This window comes from Podarcis vaucheri, assembly GCF_965113315.1.
Source record: "Podarcis vaucheri genome assembly, chromosome: 3".
NCBI classification, from domain to species: domain Eukaryota; kingdom Metazoa; phylum Chordata; class Lepidosauria; order Squamata; family Lacertidae; genus Podarcis; species Podarcis vaucheri.
In genome coordinates this window covers 21276703-21304195 of record NC_138761.1, presented here as the reverse complement: position 1 = coordinate 21304195, position 27493 = coordinate 21276703, and the positions used below count along the sequence as shown (strand labels likewise).

At 44.3% G+C, this 27493-nt stretch overlaps 1 protein-coding gene across 3 annotated transcripts in view; it reads left to right on the top strand.

The window, feature by feature from the left end:
* EPAS1 (endothelial PAS domain protein 1) overlaps positions 1-27113 on the top strand; it is a 132184-nt gene extending 105071 nt beyond the window's left edge. For all 3 annotated transcript variants that reach the window (XM_082217456.1, XM_082217455.1, XM_082217454.1), the window contains 9 exons: positions 5576-5723; positions 7509-7717; positions 9030-9217; positions 10831-10941; positions 18232-18722; positions 21499-21622; positions 22065-22188; positions 24617-24808; positions 26449-27113. In XM_082217456.1, coding sequence (XP_082073582.1) covers positions 5576-5723; positions 7509-7717; positions 9030-9217; positions 10831-10941; positions 18232-18722; positions 21499-21622; positions 22065-22188; positions 24617-24808; positions 26449-26600 — 1739 coding nt within the window. In that variant the 3' untranslated portion in view covers positions 26601-27113. The remainder of the gene's footprint in view (positions 1-5575; positions 5724-7508; positions 7718-9029; positions 9218-10830; positions 10942-18231; positions 18723-21498; positions 21623-22064; positions 22189-24616; positions 24809-26448) is intronic.
* Positions 27114-27493: the final 380 nt, after the last annotated feature.

Below are 27493 nucleotides of genomic sequence, written 5' to 3'. Positions count from 1 at the left end.
TTAACCATTATGGCTATATGGAATCTACAAAGGCCACTAAATGCTAAGTGTTGGGAGGGGACAATAGGAATAGAAGACTATTTCCCTTGCCCAGTCCTTGTGGGCTTCTCCAGGGTATGTTCTCCAGGCTGCTATAGGAGCTAGCAGCAAGAGGGACAGAAGCATGTATGCACACACATGTATATATCACCTTGATACCATATGGAGGGAAGTGGAGTTATTTGTACAAGGGCACATCCTTGTACAAGCAGATTTTTTTTCTACTGTTGAGTTGTTTATGTAGCACATGTTTGCCATTATGTACAATTCGCCAAGTTCAATGGGATTCAGTCCCAGGTAAACGTCTGAAGGTCTACAACCTTTGAACCTTTTCTATGTAGTATGTTTAAAAATTGTTTTCTCTCCACCAACCTTACAAAGTGGCTCTTGAACTACTTTACAGGTGGGAAATCAATGCAGAGAGAGAGAGAGAGAGATTTGTTTGAGGCCAACCTTGTATGTCCATGGACAAGCTGGTAGCCAGCACAGAAACTCTAAAAACAATGGAAATTCAATCCTAAAATGCAAGCCGTTCATGTTATTATTGCTATATCCCATAGAAAGACTATAATCCTCCATCAATGGGGAAATAATAAAATGATTGTTCACAGGGATGGGGGGGAGTGTACAAATTAATGAAAATATCTACATTGCCCATAAACTGCACAACCCTCTGCCAAGATAGAACTTGCTTCAAGTTCGCAGTCCTGTATTATTGTCTTGCCATGGGGTAATGGCATTGTTCTGAAATAAGCTACAGCATTGTTTGTGTTCTTGGCTTCAAATATAAAAAATGCTATACACTCCCAGAGACTTAATTGGTAGTCATCAGAGGCGATAATAGGGTTTAATTTGGCAGATTTGGCATAGATCACTCCCTGCAACCTATGGAGCAGGGAAGAAAGAGAGAGGGAAAGGAAACAAAGTCTTTGTCTTATTGCATAATGTGCCCTGACGATGCGCTGTAGAACTATAGCAAGAGATTAATTATATTCCATCATTAATATTTTAGAATGATTTGGATCTCTTCCTGTTCCCACTGAATCTTGCCATTCATCTCAATGGAGAGCCAGTTGAAATTCTTTAGTAAACTGTTTAACCAAAGACTTCTTTGTGGTCTTTAAACTGTTCAGAATAGCAGTATCTTTTATTTATTTTGTGCATTTAACAAAACATATATGCTGCTTTGTTCCTAAAAAAATAATAATATTGAAGCAATTTAAATAAAGCATTTAAAAACTTTAAAATATCCAAAACATGGTGGAGATCATATTAGTAGCTAAAATAAAACTGCTTTAATCAGGCACTGAAAAGGACACAGTGAAGTTGCGTGCCTGATGTCAATAAGCTGGGAGTTCCAAAGTTCAGGTCCTGCAACAATCAAAGATTGTTTTTTGTATAAGTGAAGGGGAAAGGAAGGGAATCCATTGACAAATAAAGCCTCCAAATAATAATTAAATGTGGGGACTTACTTTCAGGCATGTGGAAGTCTCTGTTCCTTTTCCTTGCTGCTCAGCTTTCTTGGCCAGAGAGGACAGGTGAGGAGGCAAGGAGGAGAAGCTGGGGCAAGAGGCTCCAGGGATTGGCAATGGGCCCCTACTAGCGTGTGACCCAGTAGTGTGTTTTCCCAGTAGTGATGTATGGAAGTGAGAGCTGGACCATAAAGAAGGCTGATCGCCAAAGAATTGATGCTTTTGAATTATGGTGTTGGAGGAGACTCTTGAGAGTCCCATGGACTGCAAGAAGATCAAACCTCTCCATTCTGAAGGAAATCAGCCCTGGGTGCTCACTGGAAGGACAGATCATGAAGCTGGGACTCCAGTACTTTGGCCACCTCATGAGAAGATAAGACTCCCTGGAAAAGACCCTGATGTTGGAAAAGATGAAGGACACAAGGAGAAGGGGACGACAGAGGACGAGATGGTTGGACAGTGTTCTTGAAGCTACCAGCATGAGTTTGACCAAACTGCGGGAGGCAGTGGAAGACAGAAGTGCCTGGCGTGCTCTGGTCCATGGGGTCACGAAGAGTCGGACACGACTAAACAACAACAAGAAGCGTGTGACCCTCAGCAAGTGCCTAATGATGCTGGCCCCTGATGCTGGGGGACAACTAGGGATGTTGGAGACAAAAATACAATCAGGAGCAGAATTTCCAACATTCACTTATTTGTCCCATGTCCATGCAGAGATGAACCCAGTGAATACAATCTGCAAACGATACGTAATTTATTTCGTTTCCCTGCCTGATCTGCATTGCATTTCCTTCTCATTGAAATGGATAGGATGGAATAAGGGAATTGACAATGTAATGTATGCCAACATAGTGTCCAGATCAAGGGAAGTAATAGTACCCCTCTATTCTGCCTCGGTGAGACCACACCTGTGTCCAGTTCTGGGCACCACAATTTAAGAAGTATATGGACAAGCTGGAAGGTGTGCAGAGGAAGGTGACCAAGATATAAAAGGTCTGGAAACCAAGCCTTATGAGGAACAGTCGAGGGAGTTGGGTGTGTTTAGCCTGGAAAAGAGGAGATTGAGAGGAGATACGATAGCCATCTTCAAATATCTAAAGGGCTGTCACATGGAAGATGGAGCAAGCTTGTTTTCTCCTGCTCCGGAGGGTAGAACTCAAACCAATGGCTTCAAGTTGCAAGAAAGGAGTTTCTGACTAAACATCAGGAAGAACTTTTTGACAGTAAGAGCCATTTGACAGTGGAATAGTCTCCCTCAGGAGGCTGTGGACTCTCCTGGCCTGGAGTTTTTAAGCAGAGGTTGGGTGGCCATCTGTCATGGATGCTTTAGCTGAGATCCCTGCATTGTGGGGGGATGGAATAGATGAGCCGGGGGGGGGTGGTGGCTTGGGTGTTCCTTCTAAATCTACAGTTTTGTGAAAGCTTCCTAGGGTTGTTACTGGGTGTGTATGTTGCATGAAAACGTTAACATCCTATATGAAAATTTTCTCCCCCCACCCCCGTGGTATAATGTATACCACAGTACAAATGTAAGTACAGGCAGAGGGCCTTCTCGGTAGTGGCACCCGCCCTGTGGAACACCCTCCCACCAGATGTCAAAGAAATAAACAACTATGTGACTTTTAGAAGACATCTGAAGGCAGCCCTCTTTAGGGAAGCTTTTAGTATTTGATCTTTTGCTGGAAGCCGCCCAGAGTGGCTGGGGAAACCCAGCTAGATGGGTGGGGTATAAATATATTATTATTATTATTATTATTATTATTATTATTATTATTATTATTATTATTTGCTGAGAGATCTTTTAGGTAACAAGCGACTGATAAGTCTAAGAATAATACAGCTGATTCAAATAACTGCTGGACACACACACACACACAGTGTGACGTTAAATGAAGAGCACAAGCTACTCTTTGTTGTAACAGAACATAATGTGATTTTATTTTTATTTTTTAATGATGAAAGCAGTAACAAGCTTTTTTGATAATGTAACAGGCAACTCTCATTAGGACTCTTCATTGCAAGTTGATTATTAGGAGGCCCGTATATAATAATGTTTCGCAGACACTGCAGAACATAATTTTCTAAAACAATCTTCAGACAAAACCTTTTGATATTCCTCACACACGCATGCCACACAAGTAATCTGGTAATCAAAAAGTAGTATTCTAAAGTAAATTAAGGGCAGGGTGATTTTTAATCCAAAACCTTTGCTGACAAGGAAGAGGGAGGCGAAGTAAAATACATCATAGAAGCACTTTGTAGATGACTCATACTGTATACCAAAAATGGTCATTTCTGCATCATAGGCAGCCTGTTTGGGTCTGTCACTGTCTTCCAGGGCTTGTCCACACCGGAGAAAAATGTGGAGCTTTCTCCCCTTTAAATGCAGGGTTTTAAAAATGCTTTCTGTTTTGGGATAAAAAAACCCAGCGTTTAAAGGGGAGAAGGTCTGGAGAACACTGGCATGGTGAGAATGTCATGTGGATGCCTCTATGTTAATGGGGAGACAGGCCACATTTTGCTCTGATGTGGAGTAGCCCTCAACCAGAATCCTAACCCACCATTTCCTACGATGGTACCAGAAGCCAAAGATTCCATGTTCAAGATTCTTATAATAGGGCTGCTGCATGTCTGAAATTTCCCAGACGTATCTGGCATTTGCCTGTCGGAAACAGCGCTTGGGTGGAATTTCCGAAAATTGGTTAAAATGTGCAGGAAAATCTGGGGGTGTGGCAATCCATGTTGGAAATGTTGATTTCTTTTGGTGAATCTCCTAAAAAAAAAAAAAAAAGCTCAAAAACTGTGTCCACATTTTCACTTTTTGAAATACGGCAACCCTGCTTTACAAGGCAGTCTAAATACAAGCTGGGGCTGGGTGTTTCAAGTCAAACAACCCCTTTGCAGCCCAAATGATGCTTCGTAGAGACACTGGGAGCTGGGAGGGAGTCATTGCAATTTAGATAGCACAGACATTTAATCTTCCTACAAAGCATCAAGGGCTTTTTTTCCACAGACCCGGCTTTTTCAACCCTAACAGCTCCCAAGGCGGTTTACAGCGAACGGCAATTAAAGCAATGTCTAGTTAAGGCAATTAGAATGATATAAATCAGTTGCAGTGGCAGATGGCAGCCCGTGGTGGGTGGGTGGAGATGATGACTTTTTTCCTAACCCCCACCAGCCCTCCAGACGTTCTGGCTGTGCGTTGTCCCCTTTGAACGTCCTTAATGCAGTAGTTAAGGCAAGCAAAGCGTGCGTCTCGGACATCCCCTCCAGTGGCTTCACAGCACTTTGAAAGCGTTGATGTGAGCAGCCACACAGGAAAGGGCAATAGGATCAGCCAAAGTTAGCAGCTCCTACGGTCTAAACCAGGGGTGGGAATCCATTTTCAATCCAGGGGCCATATTCTGTTCTGGGTAACTTTCCAAGGTTCACATGCTGACTGGGGCCAGAACCAGAGGCCAAAGTGGATGGAGCAAGGAGTGTGGATTTTTCCTTAGAAAGAGTTCACGACTTCCAAGTTCCAAGAAAAGAGATTCTGACTTAAAACATCAGGAGAAACTTTCTGACAGTAAGAGCTATAGGCCACTGGAACAACCTCCTCATTCTGAGAATCAACCCCTCACTGGTTCAGCAGGCATGTTCTAAATAGCGCTTGTCAGCCATATGGGCGAAAAACTTGCTTTTAATTTAAAAACAAAACAAAAAAACACCCAAAGAAATCACAGGTTATCAGGAATCTCACACCTGCACACAATATTCCTGGGTGTATTTTTGTGGCACGCTCACAAAATCACAGGATGCAGAAAGCCCTACTTAGATTTGAAAAAGAGTATGAAATGGCATTAGGACAGCTATCTTGGGCTGTTGCAGCAAAGCAAAACACGAGATACTCTCTAAGACCTATTGCAGCACATATTTTTGTAGTTCTAAGTGAGAGGGCTGTGAGTTTGTTTTTTTCAATGAAAGGGGCTATTTATAAAGTCATGTTAATGCATGCTGCACCTGGCAATATTTTGACTTGGTCACTCCTATTTGTTTCCTCCCGTCTCCCCCCCTCCCCAAAGTGTGTGCAAAAGGTCAAGTGGTCACTGGGCAGTACCGCATGCTTGCCAAGCATGGTGGATACGTGTGGCTAGAGACCCAAGGAACAGTCATCTACAATACACGCAACCTGCAACCTCAGTGCATCATCTGTGTCAACTACGTTCTCAGGTAAGTCCGCCGGAATCCTAAAACAGGGTTGAGGAACCACAGGCCCTCCAGATGTGCTGGTTACAACTCCCCTTGTCCCCAGCTCTTGGTCTAGCTGGGGCTCATGGGAGTTGGCATCCAGCAACACCTGGAAGGTCCCCATCCTTGTTCTAAGAGTATTATTATTATTATTATTAGGGATGTGGGTGGCGCTGTTTTTTAAACCACTGAGCCTCTTGGGTTTGCCCAAGATCAGCGGTTCAAATCCCTGCAATGGGGTGAGCTCCTGTTGCTTTGTCCCAGCTCCTGCCAACCTAGCAGTTCGAAAGCATGCCAGTGCAGGTAGATGAATAGGTCCTGCTGCTGTGGAAAGGTAAACCACATTTCCGTGCGCTCTGGTTTCTGTCACGGTGTCCCATTGCACCAGAAGCGCAACATGATCTGGAAAGCTGTCTGTGGACAAATGCCAGCTCCCTCGGCCTGAAAGCGAGATGAGCGCCGCAACCCCATAGTCGCCTTTGACTGGACTTAACTGTCCAAGGGTCCTTGACCTTTTTACCATGGGAGTTGGCATCCAGCAACACCTGGAAGTTCCCCATCCTTGTTCTAAGATTAGTAAAGGTAAAGGGACCCCTGACCATTAGGTCCATTCGTGACCAACTCTGGGGTTGCGGCACTCATCTCGCTTTACTGGCCAAGGGAGCCGGTGTACAGCTTCCGGGTCATGTGGCCAGCATGACTAAACCGCTTCTGGCGAACCAGAGCAGCGCACGGCAACGCCGTTTACCTTCCCGCTGGAGTGGTACCTATTTATCTACTTGCACTTTGACGTGCTTTCAAACTGCTAGGTTGGCAGGAGCAGGGACCGAGCAACGGGAGCTCACCCTGTCACGGGGATTCGAACCGCCGACCTTCTGATCGGCAAGCCCTAGGCTCAGTGGTTTAACCCACAGCGCCACCCGCGTCCCTGTTCTAAGATTATTATTATTATTATTATTATTATTATTATTATTATTATTATTTTATTTGTATACCACCCTTTATTTGTGAACTGCCCTTATCAGGGCAGTTCACAACATAAAATTACAATATCAAAAACCCAAAACGCAAAGTGAAAATAGGAAGAAAAACAAACCAATAACCCCCTGCCTCCCACAAACACATTTAAAAGGCCATAGACGATTAATCAACCAAAGGGCTGATTGAAGAGGAATGCTTTTGCCTGGCGCCTAAAGGTGTATAATGAAGGTGGCAGGCCTTCCTAGGGAGAGCATTCTACGAATAGGGACCCACTGCAGATAAAGCCCTGTCTTGTGTTGCCACCCTCCCGACCTCTCATGGAGGAGGCACACGAAGAAGGTTCTCAGAAGAAGATAGCAGGGTCCAGGTTGGTTTATAAGGAGAGAGGCGGTCCTTGAGGTATTGCAGTCCTGAGCTGTTTAACATAGGTCAGACCTCACACAGGATGTTCAACTGCTAGTTCCTGACCTCAGACCCAACTTTGCTTGCCCATGAAAAAGGAGGCCCCTCTCAACTCACAATATGCATTATGGTCCTGTTGGTATCATCCCTGTGGGAATCTGGCTGTTCCTTTCGCCCCTAAAACTGTCCATTTCCACCGATAGGTAGGCACACAGCCAACTACGTGGCAGTCAGAGCAAGTGTGTTGTTAGAGGTTAAGCATCTAAATCCAGGTGCCTGCTTGGTAAAATTGAATTTTCGTTTTTATTAATTGAACTCTTTGCTTGTGGACATTCTTCATCGGAGTACAAACTATTCCAAACCGTCTGATTTTGTTCTTGTTAGTGAAATAGAGAACAATGACATCGTGTTCTCCATGGATCAGACAGAATCGCTCTTTAAGCCGCACATGATGGCAATGAATCCTATGTTTGATAACGGAGTCCCCGTGGCAGAAAAGAGTGGTTTCTTGTTCACCAAGCTGAAAGAAGAACCTGAAGAACTTGCACAGCTGGCTCCAACACCTGGCGATGCTATTATTTCTCTTGACTTTGGTTAGTAATGTTCTGGGGAGGTAAACCCCCTTTTCTTCTGTTTTGCACAATAATTAACCAGTAGGTTATTGGTAGATTGAGACATCTCTCATAAATCGTTACAGTAAGCAAATATTTTAGATGCTCAGGTCAGCTCTATATGGTACTTATCTAACTAATACAAAGAAGCACACTTGGCTGTAGTTTTGTAGCCTAAGAAAATGGATTTAGATTGTGGTCAATATTACCATTCCCCAACTTGGTATCCTGCAAATGTTGGAATCCAACAAACAAGCTGTTGGGAGCCTTGGACTTCGTGTTTTCATTTTATATCAAACTGCAGTTCCATGTTGCAAACGAGCATGAGGAACTGTGGTTTGTTCTAACCGGAGTTAATGAAAATAAATTAAAATCAAACCATGAGGAATCTGGCCTTGGCATCTTTGCCATTCGGTTTCTTCAAAGGCAAACCTACAAACGGGCTATGGAGGCTATGTTATGAGCCAAAGTCATTTGTGGATATGACTGCATGAATATACTATTGTGTGGGCACAGGTGTCCCTAGTTAACTACATGTGATCTTTCAAATTAAGCACCCACTTCCTTTTCTGCCATGCACAAAGAATCACCTCTGCAGCAAGCAGACCCTTTGAATTTCCAAAGAGCTGAAATTCACAAACCTATGATGTGTGTGATTCATTTAGATCAGACATGTCCAACAGGTAGATCGTGACCTACTGGTAGATTGTGGGGTGTTCCTGGTAGATCCTGGTAGATCTCTAGGCCCTCAGCAATTTTCTCCCCCTCCAAAAAAAACCACAAAAAACCACACACACACAAAACTTTGTCTTCCTAAATAAAAGCTCAACAATTTTAGCTTCCCCAAAAAGCTCTTTGGTCTATCCAACAACAATGGGTAGATCACTGTCAGTTTTTTTATACTGTGAGTAGATTGCAGTGTATTGGGAGTTGGATGTCCCTGATTTAGATAAAACACTGTGTGAAGATCAGATATAGGAAATAACCCACATCAGCGGGTATGGGGAGGGGAGTAATGTGAGCAGCCACCGTCAATGAAGAATTATAGACACCAGTATGAGAAAGTCCTTTGTTTGCATAGCGTTGACCTCAGAGAAACACTAATGACGATCGGATCAGGCTTAACACCTATTTATACTAAACCAAGACTTAGCTGTACTGTCCTTCGTGATGTGAGGAGGACCATCACGTCTGATGATTTCAGGCTCGTGCAGCTTGTTCTTTTCCCTAAAACGATGTCTTGGGGACTGTAGGCTGCGCAGATGAGTTGACCTTGCATATCTTTAAATTTCAGGGACGCAAAAGTTTGAGGAAATCTCTTCCTACAACAAAGCTGTGATGACCCCAAACAAGCAGTGGCCTCCGGAAGCGAAGGCTCCAGCTCCACAGGCTGAGAAGCTGAGTGTGCCGTCCTTTACACTGCCCCAGGTTGCACCTGGCAGCAGCACTCCCAGCGCCAGCAGCAACAGCAGCTGTTCCACTGTAAGGAAGCCCTTTTGCACTGAGCGATGACCTTGTTGTTTTCACGCGCAGGGCTGTGGCCAGAATGCATGTTGTGCCTCAGGGGCATGTGTGGTTCTTTCATGAGCATCAACAGCGGATACAATACCAGTTTTGTTGTTTCCTTGTTTTTAAAAAAGGGGAGATTATTTCCAGAAGAGTAGCTGCATTATTCTCCTGTAGCCAAAACCAACAGCAAATGATGATGACAGTAGAGATTTACTTGGCAGGATCCGACCGGTCCAGCATCCTGTTTCACAATGGCCAATCAGATGCCAGTGGCAAACCCAAAAGCATGATCCTGTGCTGGGCCCGGGGGTAATCCGAGTAACACAGTCCACATCCGGTCCTGAATCCAAGGGTTCCACAAGGAGTCAATCTGGCAGGGCCAAGGCAGGACACAAGGCAGAAAACCAGGCAAGATCAGGCACAGGATCTCAGGCACGTTCTGGCAAACAGCAACGTTGCTCCCGCAACCTGGGGTGGGGTCCAACAGCCTTTTTGTCAGGGTAACAGCTGGTCCTGATCCCCCAGTGACTCACCTCCCTGTCTTGCCGGAAGGCAAGCACTCCTCCTTCTCTCAGACCTGAGTCTCTGCAGCTCGGGAGATGTCGGTGGGTTACTAGACCCAGAGGCCGCTTCAGCCTCTCCTGACCCAACCGGTAGTGGAGCAGCTGTAAGTGATGGCCCAGCTGAAGGCAACGAGGTAATCCCTGCATCTGGAGCCAGGGCAGACTCAGGCCCCTGGCTCGGCCCAGCTGGTGCTTGTTGCAGGGGATCCTGTGCAGACTGGGACTCTTCAGAATCAGGCCCCAGACTTGGTTCTGATGCTGCCTGAGGCAGAGGATCCGGTGCGAACTGAGACTCCTCTGGTTCCGAGCCCGAGTCCCAGGCCATCACAGATCTGAGTGCGAGAGCACTCTCCCTTCCTGTGGCTTCCAGCAACTGGTATTCAGAAACATACAGCCTCTTAACCATGGAGACAGAGCATAACCGTCCTGGCTAGTAGTCAGTGATCTCCTTCTCCTCCATATATTTCTCCAATTCACTTTGAAAGCCATCGAAGTCGGTGGCCATTGTGGGGGCTCTTGTGGTCAGGTCTTGCTTGTGGTTTTCCCACAGGCATCTGGTTGGCCACTGAGGCTGGACTGGACAGGCCATTGGACTCCTTGTAGGTTCTTAACATCTCCATCAGGAAAGTGATGCTGTGCACTGAGTACCACCAAGGAGAAGGCCCAGAAGGGGAGAGAGGTGCACACGGCTTCAAACTCCCTTCAGGTGCCTTGGATCAAAGGGCTTTGTATGTGTATGTGTGAGGGCTTTGCCCATATTTCACACACTGAAATCCCCAAATCCCTTTCCAAATGAATATAGGGGAACCCATCCGCCCCTAGTGCAAGCAGGCAGGTGCTGCTTTTTGACAAGCAAGTCTTGTAAAAAATATCTACTTGCCTACCTGCCTACATGTACTTACGGCAGTTGTTTGTGGCCAACCAGAAATCAAGGATTTGCTTTTGGTAAAGCTTCCCTGGACGACGAGGCAGGTGGTTATTTGCAGACCTCTGATAGTCTGCTCTGTCTTTCTCACTCTGCAGCCAAGCAGCCCCGGAGACTATTACACTTCCTTAGACGAAGACCTGAAGATCGAGATGATTGAGAAACTTTTTGCTTTGGACACGGATGCCAAGAATCAGTGCAACTCACAGGTAAGAGAAGCCAGCAGGAAAATGTAACATCATCATCAGTGTGTAGCACACACATCTCTTTGGCAGCTAATGCTTACTCCTTTGGGCCACCAGCACTGCAAGAGAACAGAGTACAGGGGCTGTGTATTGATAGATAAAGCAAGATGTGAAGGAAACCAGCACCATTTTGAACGGGGGGGGGGGAGCTCGGAAACCTCAATTAAGGCTATCTTTTTATTTTTTGTTACATCACATTTGGGCAGGCATAGGCAAACTCCGGCCCTCCAGATGTTTGGGACTACAATTCCCATCACCCCTAGCTGGAAGGACCAGTGGTCAGGGATGATGGGAATTGTAGTCCCAAACATCTGGAGGCCGGAGTTTACCTATGCCTGCATTTGAGTAAAGACTGTAGCTCAGAAGCAGAGCAGCCTGAATCCCCACCATCTCCAGGCAGAACTAGATGAGAATCCTGCCTGAAATCCTGGACAACTGCTTCCTATCAGTTTGTAGGCATTACTGAGCTAGAAAACCAATGGACTGACACTGTGTAATATGGCAGCTTCCTACTTTCCTGCTCCAGCCCGGTTCCTTCCCGATGTTTTGGACTACAACTCCCAGCATGCCTGACCATGCTGGCTGAGGCTGATGGGAGTTGGATTCAGCCAACATCCGAAAAGCGACAAGTTGAGGAATAATAATAATAATAATTTATTATCTCTACACAGCCCATCTGGCTGGGTCCCCCCAGCCACTCTGGGCGGCTTCCAACAAAACATTAAATACAATAACCTATTAAACATTAAAAGCTTCCCTAAACAGGGCTGCCTTCAGATATCTTCTAAAAGTTTGGTAGTTCTTTTTCTCTTTGACATCTGGTGGGAGGGCGTTCCACAGGGCGGGTGCCACTACCAAGAAGGCCCTCTGCCTGGTTCTTTTTTTTTTAAAGATATTTTTATTAGTTTTACAAAAAAATTTAAAACAATACTAACATATAAAAAGACATACAAACATGTATAGTTTCATAGACAAATTTTCATAAACTTCGTTCCTTAGACTTCCCCATACCTCCCCTTTCTGTATCCCAATGCCCAAAGTTTTTCAGCAACTTGTAATAATTCTGTCAAAGGTATGTCTTACTAGCATTTCCTTCAATCTGATATTATCTCGCTGTAACCCTTTCATTCTAAAAACCTTGACATCTTAACCTTCATCAAGTTTGTAGTAGTCCTTAAGATAAATTTTAAATTTCTTCCATTCTTCTTCTGCCGTCTCTTTCCCCTGATCGCGGATTCTGCCGGTCATCTCCGCCAATGTCATGTAATCCATCACTTTCATCTGCCGTTCTTCCAGAGTGGGTAGATCTTGTGTCTTCCAATACTTTGCGATGAGTATTCTTGCTGCTGTCGTAGCATACATAAAGAAATTCCTATCTTTCTTTGACACCAATTGGCCGACAATGCCCAAGAGAAAGGCCTCTGGTTTCTTAGGGAAAATACATTTAAGTACCTTTTTCATTTCATTATATATCATTTCCCAGAAAGCCTTAATCTTCGGGCACGTCCACCAAAGGTGGTAGAAAGTACCTTCAGTTTCTTTACACTTCCAGCACTTATTGTCAGGCAAATGGTAAATTTTTGCTAGCTTGACTGGAGTCATGTACCACCTGTAAATCATTTTCATAATATTTTCCTTTAAGGCATTACATGCCGTAAATTTTATACCGGTGTTCCACAACCATTCCCAGTCAGCAAACATAATGTTATGACCAATGTCCTGTGCCCACTTAATCATAGCTGATTTAACTGTTTCATCTTGTGTGTTCCATTTCAGCAGCAAATTATACATTCTTGACAGGTTCTTAGTATTGGGTTCTAACAGTTCAGTTTCTAATTTTGATTTCTCCACCTGGAAGCCAATTTTCCTGTCTTGTTTGTACACCTCCATTATTTGATAATAATGGAGCCAATCTCGTACTTTGGGTTTCAATTTCTCATGACTCTGTAACTTCAATTTATCTCCATCTTGTTCCAAAATTTCCCAATACTTTGGCCATCCGGCCTCCGTATTGAGCTTTTTCAGTGCCTTAGCCTCCAAAGGTGACAACCATCTAGGGGTTCTGTTTTCCAACAAATCTTTATATGTTATCCGAACATTATATAAAGCTTTTCTAACAATATGGTTTTTAAAAGCCCTTTGCACCTTGATTTTGTCATACCATAAATATGCATGCCAACCAAATTCATTGTTAAAACCTTCCAAATCCAGAATGTCTGTGTTCTCGAGGAGCATCCACTCTTTCAGCCAGCAAAATGCTGCTGCTTCATAGTACAGTTTTAAGTCCGGCAGGGCAAATCCCCCTCTTTCTTTTGCATCTGTAAGTACTTTAAATTTTATTCTGGGCTTTTTGCCCTGCCAGACAAATTTCGCAATATCTTTCTGCCACCTCTTGAAACAGTCCATCTTGTCAAGAATCTGCAAAGTTTGAAACAAAAATAGCATTCTAGGCAATACATTCATCTTAATAACTGCAATTCGGCCTAACATTGACAGTTTCAAATTTGACCATATTCCTAAATCTTTTTTGATTTCTGACCAGCATTTTTCATAATTGTCTTTATACAAGTTCAAATTTTTAGATGTCAAATAAACCCCTAGGTACTTCACCTTCTTAACCAGTGTCAAACCTGTCTCTTCTTGAAATTTCTCCTTCTCCGTGACTGTTAAATTTTTTTCTAAAACTTTAGTTTTTTGTTTGTTCAGTTTAAATCCAGCTACCTGGCCAAATTGTTGAATTATCTCCAACACCCTTTTCGTGCTAGTGTTTGGCTCCTGTAAGGTCAACACTAAGTCATCTGCAAAAGCCCTTAACTTGTAATGTTTAGCTCTGACCTGTACACCTTTAACCTGCTGGTCATTTCTAATCATATTCAGCAACACCTCCAGAACAGAAATAAAAAGCAATGGGGAAATTGGGCACCCCTGTCGTGTTCCTTTTTCTATCTTAAGTTCCTCAGTTACCACATTATTTACAATCAGCTTAGCTTTTTGTTCAGAATATATCGCACCCATACCATTCTCAAATCCTTGGCCTACCCCCATCCCATGAAGGTTCTTTTTCATAAAACTCCAAGAGATATTGTCAAAGGCTTTCTCCGCGTCCACAAAAATCAACACTGCTTTGGTGTTAATATTCACCTCTAACAATTCCAAAATGTCTATTATGTTCCTTACATTGTCTGATAAATGCCTTTTGGGGAGAAAGCCTGCTTGGTCCTTATGAATCTTCTCCATCAACACTCTTTTAAATCTTTTTGCCAAAATGTCTGCAAAGATTTTGTAATCCACATTGAGTAATGATATTGGGCGGTAGTTCTTAAGTTGAGTCTTTTCAGTCTCTGTCTTTGGTATGAGTGAAATATACGCTTCTTTCCACGATTCTGGTGCCTTTTTTCCCCTCTAAGATCTCGTTGCATACTTCCTTTAACGGTTGAACCAACCACTCCTTCAAAGATTTATAGTATCTGGAAGTCAGTCCATCTAGTCCTGGAGATTTGCCCAGTTGCATGTCCTGAATGGCACCCTCTATCTCTTGTTCTGTTATTCTCTGGTTTAGATCCACCTTGCTTTGATGAGAGATTTTTTGTAATCCATATTTATTAAGGAATTTATCTATGTCTTCTTCATTTTGTAGTCCTTGGGAATAAAGTTTTTTAAAATAGCTCAAAAAGCAGTTTCTAATCTCATTGGGTTTAGATATATTCTTCCCATCCACTTCTAAACTTGTAACTGTATTTAATTTCTGTCTTTTCTTTAATTGCCAAGCCAGAAGTTTACCACATTTATCTGCCGATTCAAATGTCTTTTGTTTCATTTGCTTTATTTTCCATTCAATCTCTTGATTCATCAATTCCATATATTGTGTTTGATATAACTTAATCTCTCTCAGAATCTCCTGGGACTTTGGTTTTGATCTCAATTTTTTCTCTCCTTCTTTTATCTTTTCCAAAATCTTTTCCTTCTCATTCTGCTTTCTCTTTTTTATTGAATTTTGTTGAATCAAGAATCCTCGCATCACAGCTTTACTTGCATCCCAGATCACTCTTTTTTCCACGTTGGCCTTAAGATTTATTTCAAAATAGTCCTTTAAGGTTTTCTGGGCTTTCAAGTGGATCTCCTTATCTCGAAATAGGGTGTCATTCATCCTCTATCTAAATTGACCAGTTGTTGTAAATTTCATTTCCATCTTCACGGCGTTATGGTTGGAGCAGGTTTTTGGGCAGATTTCTACCTTCTTAATCTTTGGGGCCATCCCACTAGTGATCCAAATTTGATCAATTCTGGTCCAGGTCATCATTGCTTGGGAGAAAAAAGTTCCCTCTCTCTCAAGAGGGTTCCTTGTTCTCCATATGTCTATTAAGTCCATATTTTCAGTCATTTCAAAGAAGGTCTTCGGAAGTCTCCCTTCCTTGGAGATTGTCAGTCTTTGTGCCTTGTCCATATTTGTAGAAACCACACCATTCATGTCTCCCATAATTATTACATTGTAATCCAAATAGTCCATCAGAGTTTCATGAAGCTTCTTAAAGAATTCCGCCTTGCCTTCATTTGGTGCATAAACTCCAACTATTAAATTTTTTTCTCCTTGTACTTGTATTTCAACTGCCAGGTATCTTCCTTGTTCATCTTTAAACATCATTTTTGGAGCCCATTTCTCTTTTACATAAATCACAACTCCCCTTTTCTTAACTTTGTCCGATGAGATAAATTCTTGTCCTAATCTTTTATTTATAAGTAGTTTCCTGTGTACCCTGGTTACATGGGTCTCTTGTAGGCAAATCAAGTCCAATTGTTCTCTTTTCAAAATATGAAACACTTGACGTCTCTTCAAAGGCATATTGAGCCCATTGCAGTTCCAACTGAGGAATTGCAGGGCCATCTTGTTATTTTTCTGCTACTCCTCCAACTGCTCCCAGTTGTTGCTCTTCCTCTGATGGTGGTGGGTTAAGTCCAAACGATAAATTCAAAATATCTAGTGCTCTCCCTTGTTCTGCGATTGGATCCACCGTTCCCTTCTGTAGATCCTCTTGGTTTCTCTCCAGAAACTTCTCTTTGTCTTGGATTGTCTTTATTTTGACCTTCTTTCCCTTGTAGTCAAAAGATAGTCCTTGTGGAAACTCCCACCTAAAACGGATGTTGTTCTTCTTCAGCAGGTGGACCAAGTCCTTGTAGAAGGTTCTCACCTCCAAGAAATATTTAGGGATATCTTTAAAGATCTGTATAGGTGATTTTTCAATTTCCAAGGCCTTTTGGTAATGTAGTTTTAAAATTTTGTCTCTTTCTTCCTTGGATCTAAGAGTAATCAGACAATCCCTCGGGGTCTTTTTGTTCAGTCTCCTGCCCAATCTAAATGCTGTTGTTATCTTAAATTCTTCCTCCTCCAAATCTTCCCAAAAATCAGCAAACTCTTGTGTTAGGAACTCCACGAGGTTGTCTCCTTCGTTCTCGGGAATCAATCTCAATTTCAGATTTCTTTCCTTTCTCTGTAGTTCCCACAAAGCCAAAGTTGCATCGTGTTCATGAACCTTTTTAGCAATCGGTTCTAAGTTCTCTTGTGTCTCTCCAGCAATGGTTCTAGCTTCCTCTGCAATCTTACGTGTTGCAGAATTTTCTTGAACCAGCCTGTTTATAGATTCTGTGTTCAAGTCCAGTCTTGCTGTTAGTTCTGTTAATTTCTGTGTATTTTCTGTACTCTGCTTTGTTAAGGTCTCCAAAGATTGATTTATCTTGAGTAACGCTTGCGTCACTGACTCCATAGAGGCAGCTGTCACTTTTTCTTGCCCTGTTGTTCCTGTAGGGGTTAGGCCAGTAATAGAGCCTCTTTTCTTTTGTTGCTGTTGCTGGTGTTGTTGCTGCTTGGCCTTGGCTCTGGTGGTTATCTCTTCTACTGGGCCACTCATGTCCCAAGGACGTTCCCACGAAAACAAGCCTCTGATGGAAAATTCCACTGTCCTAGACTATTACAGCCGTTACTTAAGCCCTCTAGGGGGAGCAAAGCAAAATGTCCAAGTACAGAGACAAAGAAGTTAAAGACAAGTATATCAGGAGGCTTGTAAATATATGTTACAACACTTTTTCCAATAGATACTATTTCAACATGCTCCAGTGTACTGTAGCAACAAGGTCTAAAAACTTTGTAGCAAAGGAAACTTCAACCATGTAACTTTTCCAGGAATTCAAAGACAGTTCAGTGCTCTATTATCTTGTTTGGCAGTCCGTTTCAGGGTATTAAGGCAGCAGAAGATTTTTCCCTTTTAGTTAAATCATGCAATTCTTATTGTCCCTTTTTCCTCCCCTCTGTCCTGCTAGCTAGAGGGGAGATCCAAATCCAATGTCAGGTTTAAATAGTCAAAGAATATTTCATACAGATGCAGCTTTAAATTTCCGTTGCTTTAGCTGTCATACAGTCGGGGGAAGGCAGACTTCCTTAATTTTTATCTTCCCCGTTTTCAGCCAAATTTTCAATCTTGAAAGGTTCCAAATTAGCGTTCAGTCTTACTCACAGGTTTTTCAGTCCAAGATTTACAGGAAGGAATCGGCGCTCTCTGTCAATGGCGACGCGGCTTCACTCTGCGGGCTGGGTAACGACTCTCAGCACCGCGCTCTCCCGATGCCGTTCCAGAGCCTTTAAAAAGGCTCTTTCTGCAGTAAAGGGGGGCGCTTCTGGTGCCCACCGAGTTTCCTTGTTCACAGGCTTCCGCGCCTGTGATTTTAGGGGTCCCCCGCTTGCCGTAGCGGGTCAGACCCGAACTCGCAAAGCAGTCCTCCTCCGGAGCTCGGAAAGAGGACCGCCATTAACGCTGGCGCCGACCTGCCTGGTTCCCCGTAACTTGGCTTCTTGCAGCGAGGGAACCACCAGAAGGCCCTCGCCGCTGGACCTCAGTGTCCGGGCAGAATGATGGAGGTGGAGATGCTCCTTCAGATATACTGGACCAAGGGCGTTTAGGGCTTTAAAGGTCAGCACCAACACTTTGAATTGTGCTCGGAAACGTACTAGGAGCCAGTGTAGGTCTTTCAAGACCAGTGTTATGTGGTCTCGGCGGCCGCTCCCAGTCACCAGTCTAGCTGCCACATTCTGGATTAGTTGTAGTTTCCGGGTCACCTTCAAAGGTAGCCCCACATAGAGGAAGGCAGCACAACAGTGTTAAAGATTGTTCTAGGAAAGAGGAGGGAAAACGTTTCTTCCAGGATAATTATTCTTTCGTACTGTTGCAATCACAGTGTCTTCCCTGCTCCCTTCTCTCTGTGCAGACTGATTTCAATGAGCTGGACCTTGAAACTTTGGCTCCTTACATTCCAATGGACGGAGAAGATTTCCAACTCAGCCCGATCTGTCAAGAGGAGCGGCCCCTCTCCGAAAGCGCCCAGCTCACTCAGCAGAGCTTGAGCAACATGAGCAACCTCTTCCAGCCCCTTGTTCCTCCCTCGCAGGACCAGTTCTTCCCAGAGAAATACTGCCAGCCGATGTCTAACAAGAATGTTAACACGGGCCAGGGGACTCTGCCACCCCCCTTCTTGAACGGCGGAAGCCAGACATCCTCTTTGCTGCCCTACTATGCCCAAGCCAGCACTCCTCTGTCTTCAATGGGTGGGAGACCCAACACACAGTGGCCCCCTGACCCACCCTTACAATACGCCCCTACGAAACAGAGAGCGGCCGTCAATAAGTGTTCGGGATCCATAGCTAGCTCTCCATCGGGGCCACCACTGCACCTGCCTGATATGAACTTATATAAGAAAAGGTAACTCGGAGGAAAGAGTGCGTGAATTTAGGTAGCTGGTTTGAGCTCATTCATTCATTATGTTGAGAAGGTGGAGAACTGGGCCCTTTGTTGCCAGAAACCAGCTCCCCATAGAAAATCCCAAGAGAGTGTGTGAATTATGGTATTTTTCGCTGTATAGGACGCACCCGACCATAGGACACACCTTGTTTTAGAGGGGGAGAACAAGAAAAAAAATTCTCCCCCTCTCTGCTCAGCGCCCCTTCAGCGAAGTGGCAGAAGAAACAGAGCCCCTTCCATTTCTCCTCCAAGCTTCGCTGAAGGGGCGCTGCACAGCTCTCTCTCTCTGCTGAAGCCAGGAGAGTCTTGCTTTCCCGGCATCAGCAAAAGGAACCCGAAGCCTCCGGAGGCTTCAGGCGGCTATCCCTGAAGCCTGGAGAGGGAGAGGGGTTGGTGCGCACTGACCCCTCTCGCTCTCCAGGCTTCAATGAAAGCAACGCAAAGCCTCCGGAGCGCGGAGGGAGCGCTCCCTCTGCGCTTCAGAGGCTTCACGTTGCTATCGCTGAAACCAAGCAGCCTGCATTCGCTCCATACATTTCCCCTTAATTTTTGGAGGGAAAAAAGTGCACCCGGCAGTTAAAAATACGGTAAATCAAAACCTTAAAACTTAGAGTGGGGGGTGGAACAGTCTTGGGAAACCTCCCCCCGCCAGCCAGTAGCCAAAAACAAGCCACTGGGACATCTGTCCAGCCATTTCTGAAAGCCCTGACCAACCTTCGCTTGGTTCCATTTGGACTTGGAACTTTTGAAAGTGTGTCCCTAATGGGTTTCCCTAAATGGAGCCTTAAATCGTTAACGACTTTTAATAGACGAGCACGTTCAGAATAAGGCGAAAGAGTGACTGGGCTTTCCATTTTCGGCCCAGAGGCCAAGTGGTGGAAACAAAAAGGAGGAACACCGACAGCAATATACTTTTAAGTAGAAACCTTAAGGGGAAGTTAATTGTCCTAGGAAGAAAAAAGAAAAGAAAAGAAAAACATTGCCAGCAGATCTGCTTTTCAAAGGGTTGGGAAGAGGTCAGCGTGTCTTCTTGGAGAGATTTTCATAATTTAAAAACCATGTGATTATAGTATGGCTGATTTAAATTAATAATAATAATAATAATAATAATAATAATAATAATAATAATAAACAACCGTAGGCATGGGCTAAGATGGGTGTGGAACTGGTGGTTTCCCAAACACTGCAGGACTGCAGCTACCATCAGCCTTAGGCAGCATAGCCAGCGGTTAATGGGAGTTTTAGTCCCCTCACAGGCCTCCAGGGCCCCAGGTGCCAGCCTTGGCCTAAGGATCTGTGTGCAAGTGCACATTCACATTGGCCACTTAAAAAAAAAAAAAAGATTTCAGCCAGCTGGGGATCTTTCACATGTTAATAGCAGCAGTTTAGCTGTTGACATGGAGGGACACGGGTGGTGCTGTGGGTTAAACCACAGAGCCTAGGACTTGCTGATCAGAAGGTTGGCAGTTCGAATCCCCACAACAGGGTGAGCTCCCATTGCTCGGTCCCTGCTCCTGCCAACCTAGCAGTTCGAAAGTGCGTCAAAGTGCAAGTAGGAAGGTAAACGGCGTTTTCGTGCGCTGCTCTGGTTCGCCAGAAGCGGCTTAGTCATGCTGGCCACATGACCCGGAAGCTGTACGCCGGCTCCCTCGGCCAGTAAAGCGAGATGAGCACTGCAACCCCAGAGTCGCTCGCGACTGGACCTAATGGTCAGGGGTCCCTTTACCTTTTAGCTGCTGACATAATCCAGTACTGCTGCAGCAACATTTGATAGGACAGAATCATGTGGGTGGGGCCAGTTACATAAAGCCGTCCTGCCCAATAGCTGTTCATCCAGGAAGGGAGGGAGATGATCCTATTGGAGGGATCAAAATATATAAATGTCATAAATAAATAAACTCGGGGTGAGGGGTCTACGTGGTTCCCAGTTGGCCTCTCATCCAATCGCTGATTGGGCCAGACGTGTTTAGCTTCAGCAAAGCGGCCTTGTCTCTTCAAACCATACCCAGCCCATTGAGCTCATCTACGACGTTCCAGCCTTCCAAATGTTGTCATCGTGGTGTGGGATGATTCTCACACTGCCACATGCCACCTTAGCCTGACGTGACAGGCCGTAAGGAAAAACAGACTGCTTCTGTTGACCTCGTGCCTCTGCTACCAACAAGGCATTGTGAATTGTCTACTACAGCACAAAGGGCGAGCAGAGCTTTGGCAGCAGATACTGTCTGCGGAAAACAGCTGTGATACACAAAAACGATTAAATAAGTCTCCACCGCCAACCCGCATCCTTCACTCACGCATTCTTCCTGTGGGGGAGTGCAGGTTGCTATTGAAGCAGAAAGAATATTGCAGCTTGAATAAACTATGCGGGTTGGTATTGGACTCGTCGGTTGTGTATGCTACAGCTGTTCTCTACAGTCACTGAGTTGTCTCCCAGGGACAGGCATTTGTGGTCCTCCAGAGGTTGTTGGATGCCTCCAAAGTCAGCAGGGACAGTGGCCAGAGATGTTGGCAGTCCACCAGCAGCTGGAGAACCACCATCCACATCCTTGCTCAAGGAGGACATCCCAAGTCTTTCCCCAAGAATCCAGCAGCAACCTAAGTTAGGAACAAGAGGCCTCTGCAGGTCAGCAAGTCTCACTGTTCTGGTTTGAAGCTTGGCTTGAGGAAAGATCCTTCTCCAGTGTTTTGTTTTGTTTTTCAAATGCTTAACGAAACAATGGCTTTGTCTTGATAGGTCGCTGGAGTGCCTTGGGCAGCGGGGCATGGATATAAACCCTGCGCGGATTGCTCTTGCCAACAGTTTGAAGCTGAAGAGGCAGCTGGACTATGAAGAGCAAGCCTTTCAACACCTGAATGGGGTAATCTGTCCTTTGCAAAGGCTGCCCTTTTTGAGAAAGGGCCATAGCTCAGTGGTAGAGCATTTGCTTAGCATGTTGAAGATCCCAGGTTCAATCCCCAATGTTTCCAGGAATCCGGATTGCTCCCTGGAGATGCTTAATCAGTGTGGTCAGTAATGAGCTAGTTGCTTGTCACCCAAAGGGTCTCCAAGTGACTTATATTTGTGTGTGTGTGTATCATATAACAAATTAGTCTTCCACACAACATACTGGGGAAAATCAACAACAACAAAAATAGCTCCCCAACAGGGATATAAAACACTGACAGCATGCTAACAATTTGATGCAAGACAATTTCCTAAGTTCCCTTCTATGGCCTTAAAACAAAAATGAGTTTGTTTTTTTAAACAATATTCTTTCTTGTCAGGCTTATACTGTCTCTTTCCCCTCCCCCCATCTATAGATACAAGGAGAAACATCTGGCATTAACCCAACACACTTAATGTGGAAAAGGATGAAAATCCTCAGAGGTGAAAATTGTGCATTACTTACAGAGAAGAAGTCGCTCAGCACAAGTGTCCTTAATGGTAAGACCCTTTTTTTTAAAGAAATGAAAGGTAATTCAATATAACCAAATGGAGTCACATGGGGTCCACTGTGTCACTGTTGGGCAGCTGGTGACAGAACACAAAACTTGCCCTGCAGATGCAGTCCCTGCCTTTATATTTCATTTTTGCCACATCTTATGCTCACTGTCTGTGTTCTGCACTAACTTCAAGCTCCTTAAGAAGAGTATTGTGGGACCAGATGGGGAAATGGTGCATCTTTGCCAGTGTTCTGTTTTCCCAGGGTGGCCAGACCAGGGTGGATTTGATTTAAATCAAATTGATTTAAATCACGATTTAAATCAAATCTATCTAAATCACGATTTAAATCACTAGTCAGTAAGACTTGATTTAAATCATTTTTTTTTACAGAAAGACTCATTCTTGCTGGTATAAACCTAATATTTACAACCAGAGGAAGGTTTCATTTTTGGAATAATAAATTTTCAGAGTAGTTTTTACAGTTATATCAAAAATTACTGATTTGGTTATACTATTAGAAATACATGGAGAGATAATTATGAAATTATTGTGAGGTTTAATAAGTTAACTGTTTATATTTGGACAACTTTTCTGCTGTACTTTATTGGAAGGAGAAAAATAATCATTTCCTTAATAACAATCTGTTCAACTAAAACAATAGCATTATAGCATATGTACTCATGTTTGTTAACTGATGTGGTTAAACGGGTGTTTTTTTTTAAAAAAATCTTAAAACAAATCCTTATTTCCTGATGAATAACCTTTGGACTATAATGTAACTTAAATAGAAAACTATCTTTAGAAAGATTCCCCCCAAAAAATCCAATTTAAATAAAATCCAATTTAAAAATCCAATTTAAATAAAAATAATGTAATGGGCTATAATGTAACTTAAATAGAAAACTATCTTTAGAAAGATTTCCACCCCCCAAAATCCAATTTAAATAAAATCCAATTTAAAAATCCAATTTAAATTTTAAAAATCTGATCTTGTTTTAAAAAAAATAATAATTAAGTCATTGATTTATATCCACCCTGAGCCAGACCTCTGGGGAGCTCACAAGGACAGCATGACTTGCAGTCTCCAGTGGCACCTTGCATGAGTGAATGTGAGCCACCATCACACATCCATAGATACAACTGCCTGAGATTATACGGCAGTTCTTTGCAAAGGGCTGCAGCCCAGCTTCAGAGCACCTGCTTTGAATGGAATTGGTCCTGGGCTCCACCTCCCAGTATATCCAAGTAGAGCTGAAAATGCCACACACACCCCCACCAGAAACCCTGGAGAGCCAATCAGGGACAACAGTACCGAGCTAGAGTTAGCAGGAGCCTTTTGTTTTAACTTGAAAATGGCTGCTGAAAACTCTTATATTCCGCCAGGCTATGTAGGCAGCTGGGGACGTGGGTGGCGCTGTGGGTTAAACCACAGAGCCTAGGGCTTGCTGATCAGAAGGTCGGCGGTTTGAATCCCCGCGACGGGGTTAGCTCCCGTAGCTCGGTCTCTGCTCCTGCCAACCTAGCAGTTCGAAAGCACGTCAAAGTGCAAGTAGATAAATAGGTACCGCTCTGGCAGGAAGGTAAATGGCGTTTCCGTGCGCTGCTCTGGTTCGCCAGAAGCGGCTTAGTCATGCTGGCCACATGACCTGGAAGTTGTATGCAGGCTCCCTTGGCCAATAAAGCGAGATGAGCGCCACAACCCCAGAGTCGGCCACGACTGGACCTAATGGTCAGGGGTCCCTTTACCTTTACGCAGGCAGTTAAGAACACGTCTGTCCACAATGGTTAATTGATGTATGGGGTTTTTGTTTTGTTTTTTACTTATTTTATATGTTTTCACTGACTCGAAGAAAATGTGTGTGCAATGGTGGGAATGGCTGGCGCGGCTGCGTTTTGAGCACCAAGCCACGCCCCCGCCGAGCTTCCCCATTGGGTGCCCAACCGGGGAGGGGCGTGGTGCCAGCCCTGGAGTTGAAGCAGGGGGTGGAGCACCCCCTGCATAACACGGAATCGTCTCCCGCTCACAACCCCTCCCCTCCTGGGAAGAGGAAAGGCTTTAAGAACATGTCTGTCCGCAATGGTTAATTGATGTATGGGGTTTTTGTATTATTTTGTATTATTTGTAAGCCACTCTGAAATCTTCTATGGAATAGCACTGTAAGAACATTTTAATAAATAAATCATCGTCATTATTCTTACAATTCATTACACGCCCTAAGGTACCGTATGGATTACAACAATCACAACACTAATATTGACATGCAGTATTCCACAATATCGAAACAGCCTAAGCAGACAGATGTGCATGCCAGTGTCAGCCTGCTCTCTTGACTCCTGGACAAACGTGGGGGGAAATATTGTGTCTGGAATTGCGTTTGTAAAAGCGGACATCCTTTTTGAAGCCCAATTTTCTGCTTTTGATTTGCAGATGAGTTCCTTTGCAACCCGCAAAGAGGACCAGGCCAGCCCCCTATGAATATGGGGCAGCAGCAACTGCAGCCACGGCATCCGCCGGCCTCTTTGAGAAACTCTGCCAACATCCCCAAAGCTGCCTTCTCCCCACACTTTTACTGCCCCCCTTATCAGGACTTCAGTGTGCCACAAGGTCATAGGATGTCAGGTGAGTTCTGTCGCAAACCATAACACGAACTTGGAGGGACGGGCGGCAGGGGGTGGGTGGGGAAGAGACCAGTGGTTGCAGGCAGGACCTCACCTAAGACTTGGTTCATGACACTTGCCTGGCCCTGATCTTGATCAGACCCTGGCCCACCCCCTAATAAAGGGTAAAGGTAAAGGGACCCCTGACCGTTAAGTCCAGTCGCGGACGACTTTGGGGTTGCGGTGCTCATCTCACTTTACTGGCCGAGGGAGCCGGCGTACAGCGTGGCCAGCATAACTAAGCCACTTCTGGCAAACCAGGGCAGTGCACGGAAACGTCATTTACCTTCCCGCCGGAGTGGTACCTACTTATCTACTTACACTTCGTGCTTTAGAACTGCTAGGTTGGCAGGAGCAGGGACCGAGCAACGGGAGCTCACCCCATCACAGGGATTCAAACCACCAACCATCTGATCAGCAAGCCCTAGGCTCTGTGGTTTAACCCACAGCACCACCTGCGTCCTTCCCGCCACCCAAAACCAATTAGTAAATAGATAAATGAAGCCAAGCATGCCTGCTCCAGACACATAATTGACATGGTATCTAGGTGGACCCTCAGCTGCAGTGCGCAGAGACTGTGGAACTCTCTGTATTTTTCTTTCTCTGGTGGGTGTTTGGTTCGTTCCCTGTTCGCCTTTCATGAATCAGGAAAGACTATAGAAATGCCTTCAATACGAGTGCCCAGCCCCATCCCTGCACTGAAGCCTGAAGTTTAGACAAGACTGCTTGGTTCTGTCGCCTTATTTCTGTTTGTCCTGCTCAAGCTGATGTGTTGTTCTTGCTGGACACTTGCAATTTTCTCATCTAAGCGGTGTGCTATTTTTCTCATCAAATAATAATAATAATAATAATAATAATAATAATAATAATAATAATTTATTATTTATACCCCGCCCATCTGGCTTGGTTTCCCCAGCCACTCTGGGTGGCTTCCTGTTATGTACTGAAGTTCTCGCCCTGGGCCAGCAGGGGGATACTGTACATAGTTATGCAAATAAGGGATCGAAAGTGACGTTCAGTGATTGGATAGTTTTAGAAAATTGTTACAGTTACGTTGTACTGGAGCTCTATATAAGCAGGCTGACTGAACCCTTCAGTTCAGTTCAGTTCTGTTCTGGCCTGTGAATAAACAAGAGCCATTTGAAGAATCGCTGTGTCGTCTGATATGTTCACCCACAACTTAACACTTCCAACAAAACACTAAAATACAATAACCTATTAAACATTAAAAGCTTCCCTAAACAGGGCTGCCTTTAGATGTCTTCTAAAAGTTTGGTAGTTATTTTTCTCTTTGACATCTGGTGGGAGGGCGTTCCACAGGGTGGGTGCCACTACCGAGAAGGCACTCTGCCTGGTTCCCTGTAACTTGGCTTCTCGCAGCGAGGGAACCACCAGAAGGCCCTCAGTGCTGGACCTCAGTGTCCAGGCAGAACAATGGAGGTGGAGACGCTCCTTCAGGTATACTGGGTTGAGGCCATTTAGGGCTCAAAGGGGATGTGTGGTGTTTTCTTCTTGTACACTGTCCTTTCCAGGCAGAAATCTTAAGCCTGAACCAAAATAAATAAATGAAGGCCGCTCAACATCTAAATCTTCTTGTTTCAGGAGTGACAAGTCGCCTGCTCGGCTCATCCTTGGAACCTTATTTGTTGCCGGAACTGACCCGATATGACTGTGAGGTTAACGTCCCAGTTCTCGGGAGTTCGACGCTCCTGCAAGGCAGCGATTTGCTCCGAGCTCTCGACCAGGCGACCTGAAGCCGCCTTGCAGCATTCTCTGGCCTATACCGTCCAAAAAAACACAAAAACAAACCAGCTGCAGTTTTTAAATCTATTTTTGCAAGTAGACAATTTCTAATACTGATTACACTTTTACAAGATTTTACTTAACTATTGAACTTGTCCACATCACCAAATAGTGGCCTTTCTGTGAAGTTACTCACTTTCCTTATTTGCATTAAAAAAAAAGTATGCATCTACTGTATTTCCAATCCCCTTCTATTTCGATAAGACGTTCCTTAGAAAATTTATATTATATGATTCCCCACCGCTGTGTAATTTATGTGTTCTGAAACTTCCTCATTATTCATGCTAATAAAAGAAGAAGAAGCTGCGGTGTGTTCGCTCGCGCCTCTATGTAATACTTTGGCTCCGTTTATTACAAAGGTTTATTTTATTTTATTGCCAAAGATAAGTGAAATAAACAAATCTGATGAAATGCACTTGTTGCCCTACCCCTAGTTTTTCCTCTGCATTTTCTAACATGGGGGGGGGGGGACAATAATCGCAGATTATGGCCTTTTAACAGTTAAAAAAAAAGCTAGCGATGAAATGTCCATAATTCTAACACACCCAACGGCAGCTTTTGTGCTGGTTGGTCCTTGCCAAGTTGCAAATGACAGCCTTTCCCCTTAAGTTTAGGTCACATATCTAAAACTTGGGGCTGTGTTTTTGTCCGAGGCAGAACTAACCCAGCCATACAAGGCTAATCCAAGGCAAGGCTAATCCAAGTAGTAGACTGGATAATGAAACAAGAGGGAAATCTGAGCCTTGTGGCTGAGTGCCCTCTGTGGTGTTGCAAAGTGATCTTAGTGTGCATCTCTCAGATCATGCAACGCATGTCTTGCGTTGGCCTTGGATTTGAGGATCGG